The sequence below is a fragment of the Andrographis paniculata genome, unplaced genomic scaffold, assembly GCF_009805555.1.
Source record: "Andrographis paniculata isolate CXL003 unplaced genomic scaffold, ASM980555v1 Contig60END, whole genome shotgun sequence".
NCBI classification, from domain to species: domain Eukaryota; kingdom Viridiplantae; phylum Streptophyta; class Magnoliopsida; order Lamiales; family Acanthaceae; genus Andrographis; species Andrographis paniculata.
In genome coordinates this window covers 5998565-6002081 of record NW_026137596.1, presented here as the reverse complement: position 1 = coordinate 6002081, position 3517 = coordinate 5998565, and the positions used below count along the sequence as shown (strand labels likewise).

The following is a 3517-nucleotide window of genomic DNA, read 5'->3' as shown; positions in this document are numbered from 1 at the left end:
CTTTTATTGATATAATTTTCTTTATAATATAATAAAAATTATATTCTTTCACAAAAATTTAACATTAAATATTAAATATAATATTTTTTTATTTTAAAATCTTCTATGTCTCAAAAAAATATATATATATATTTCAAGTTAAAATATTAAATAAACATATTCATAATTTTTTTATTTAAAATATTAATTCTATATTATCTTTCATTTTTTTTTCCTCATTTATTTTTTCCCTCACCCCACTATATTATAAAGGAATATCGAAAATGGTACATCGAATCAGTGAGAGTGAACCGATGACTAAGATTTTTCAAAAAAACACTTTGGAAGTGCTTTGGGCGTGAGCCCATACCAGAGTTGTTCGAATCATACATCTAGGGGTGAACAAAATATTCAAAATCCGAAAATCTAATTCGAACCAAATCGAAATTTAAAATTTGGTTCGAATTTTTCGAATTTTCGGATTGAATTTTTAACAAATTTTGAATTTTCGGATTAGATCGATATATTTAAAATCCGAACCAATCCGAAATCCAAAATATAATATTTTAATAATTTTTTATTATATATATTTAATATTTTATTAAAAAATATTATATTTTAATATAAAAAACTCAAATTTATTAATTATATTTTAATATATTTAATTTTTATATATTATATATATTTAATATTATAAAATAATAATACTCCCTCCGCCCCATATACCATGTCTGCTACACCGTAGATACGGTATTTTATAAAGGATGTAATTAATAGATAATTAAGAATGTATTAGTGAAAATAATTATTCTATAATATAACTAATTATAAATTAAAATTAAGATAACTAATTAGTTTAATTAAAATTTAAAAAAAATTAAAAAATTTAAAATGAGATTAAAGTGTGTAATCATTTTCTAAAAAATGAAAGTGACATGGTATGTAGGACGGACATAAACGGCAACGTGGACATGGTATCTGGGACGGAGGGAGTAAAATATTTAGAATTTCGGATTTTTCGGTTTGGTTCAGATTTTTTTTAGTTCAGATTTCGGTTATTCACTACAAGAAAATATCATTTTTGTAACGAGATTTTTTCGTCTTTAAATCCATTTTTTCCGTTACTAATGATATTAGAGATGAAATTAATGATGAAATTACATTAGCTATGTGATCTTTAGGGACGAAATTCCGTTACAAATATACTATTTTTTTTAGTGATTTCGGTTCGGTTCGGTTCAGATTGATTTTTGTAAAATTCGAACCGAAAATCCGAATGTTCACCCTAAGTACATCGGTAAATCTATATTAGAAGTACAAACGGATTTTTCCATTAATTACTAGTATAAGACGATAGAAAATCGATCATCTTCTAAGTTCCAATCTCAAGTCAACGAGTGAAAGCATAGACAACAGTACACACATAGATGAGCAGCCCAGACGGGACCAGAATCACCAGCGGCACCACGGCGGCGTAGCCATGGCCGCCGCCGCAGCCCAGCATCCCCAGCTTGATCTGCACCACATTCACCAACGCCAGCATCAAGAACACCGACCCGCACACAGAACCGGCCGCCGACACCATGTAGCTGACCCGGAGGAAGGTCCGGTTCACGTGGGCTAGATCGAAGTTGTTCCACACCACCCGGCGGTCGGCGGCGGCGCCATTCCGGCGGGCGAGGCGGATGGCCTGCTTGAGGCCCATGGCGATGAGGCTGGAGAACAAAAAGCAGCTGAAGGAGTAGACGTGGAAGGCGACGAGATTCTCAGCGACGCCCGGGCCGGGAAGGCAGGCGGTCTGGTGCTGGGCCGGGTCGATGAGGCTGTTGTTGGGGTCGGTGGGGTTCCAGGCGAGGCCGATGAAGACGGCGAGGGTGAAGAGGGAGTTGACGTTGACGATCCCGTCGAGGGCCGTGATGTGGATGCCCGTCGCCGACATTCTCCTATTTAATTTACACAGGTGGTGGTCGGAGAGGAGAAGGGGATGGATCCGGATCCGATTCCGATTGGGGTTGGGGTTGGGGATGGTGGCGGAGATTGCACGCATCAATCAATTAGTTAATTAATTAGGGTGTGTTTGTTTGGACCAAATATACTATTTATCCAATTTTTTATTTTTATATTATATTAAAAATTAATTTTACATTCAAAATACTCCTTCCGTGCGTCAAGTGGTATAAAATAGAATGTAACATACTAAAATGTCCTTTATTTTTTTAAGGATTTTAAAAAATATGTTAGAGTAATAATTATGGGTAGTATAGAAAAGTAAGAATAATTTTGTTATAAAGTGGGACAGCAGCTACTAAATAAGGAAACAAGATAATTGTTTTGGGACTGACCAAAATAAAAAAATAAGACAAATTTTTTGGGAAGGAAAGAGTATTACATCAGCATTTATTTATATCACATTATATAATTATTCAAATTCAAAATATGTATCATTCAAATTTCAATCCAAAATCCAAATCTACAAACAAACACGTAATAAAGGGAAAGAGAAAAAGGAAAAGGAAATGGAAGAAACATAACACCTTTTTCGGTTTTGGGAAATTGCTTGTTTGTTTGTTGGTATGGGATTTGGGTCGATTATAATAAGCCCATGAATTGTGGGTTCTACTCTGGGCTTCCACAATTTTGTGCTTCATTGTACCAATTGTAGTTACTGTTGTTTTTCAATTTTGTCTTTTTTTAATTTTTTTTTAATTTTTTTATTTAATATTCTATTTTTATCCACTTTTAATGTAATTTTTTGTTATTTTGTTTTACGCAAATTTTAGAATATTAGATATTTTTACGATAAATTATATAATACTTTTTTGTATTTTTAGTAAAAATGCACATAATACTTTTTGTTTTATTTATTACATAAAACCTCATATGTTGATATAAAGTTTGCATGAAATACTTTTTTTTTTGTTCAAATCGATGTTTGAAACTAAATAAAGACTTAAACTACGTTATTTTATATAAATAAAAAAAGTAAATAGCATAAATAATTTTTTTGAATAAAATAAATAATTGATTAATTATTTACTTTATAATGTTTTTTAGACATATTGTTATCTGATTTTTACAAAAATTATAAAAATAAATTATTGATCAATTGTATTTATAAAATTTGCATAATTTTAGTCTTTATTTAGAACCAAACATTAGTTTTTGGACAAAGAGGGTGTTCGTACAATAAATATAACACGATATATTTTTGTACATTTTTACTAAAACACTAGGAGAGGTGTAAATATAATTTACCCTATTTTTTATTTAAATAAAATTTATAATTATTTGAAAAATAAATAAATATTTTCTGTATCATCAAATTGTGTGCTCATTTAATTGAAACACATATTTTAAGAAAAATAACTGATAATAAAAATTTACTTTTTAAGCTAAAATAATAGAAAAAAAAAATTTATTTTAAAAATAATAAAAATAAATTTAAATGACAAAAAATATAAAAATAAATTTGAATAAAAAAAAATTATAGATTACTAACAAAAAGAAATGAAGACGAAAATAAGAAGATCATGGATGA

At 29.6% G+C, this 3517-nt stretch overlaps 1 protein-coding gene across 1 annotated transcript; it reads right to left on the bottom strand.

Moving 5' to 3' along the window:
- Positions 1 to 1109: 1109 nt before the first annotated feature.
- On the bottom strand, positions 1110 to 2099 carry LOC127259747 (uncharacterized). Its single transcript, XM_051287326.1, has one exon. The coding sequence runs from the start codon at positions 2024 to 2026 to the stop codon at positions 1370 to 1372; it is 657 nt and encodes a 218-aa protein (XP_051143283.1). The 5' UTR covers positions 2027 to 2099; the 3' UTR covers positions 1110 to 1369.
- Between the last annotated feature and the right edge of the window lie 1418 nt (positions 2100 to 3517).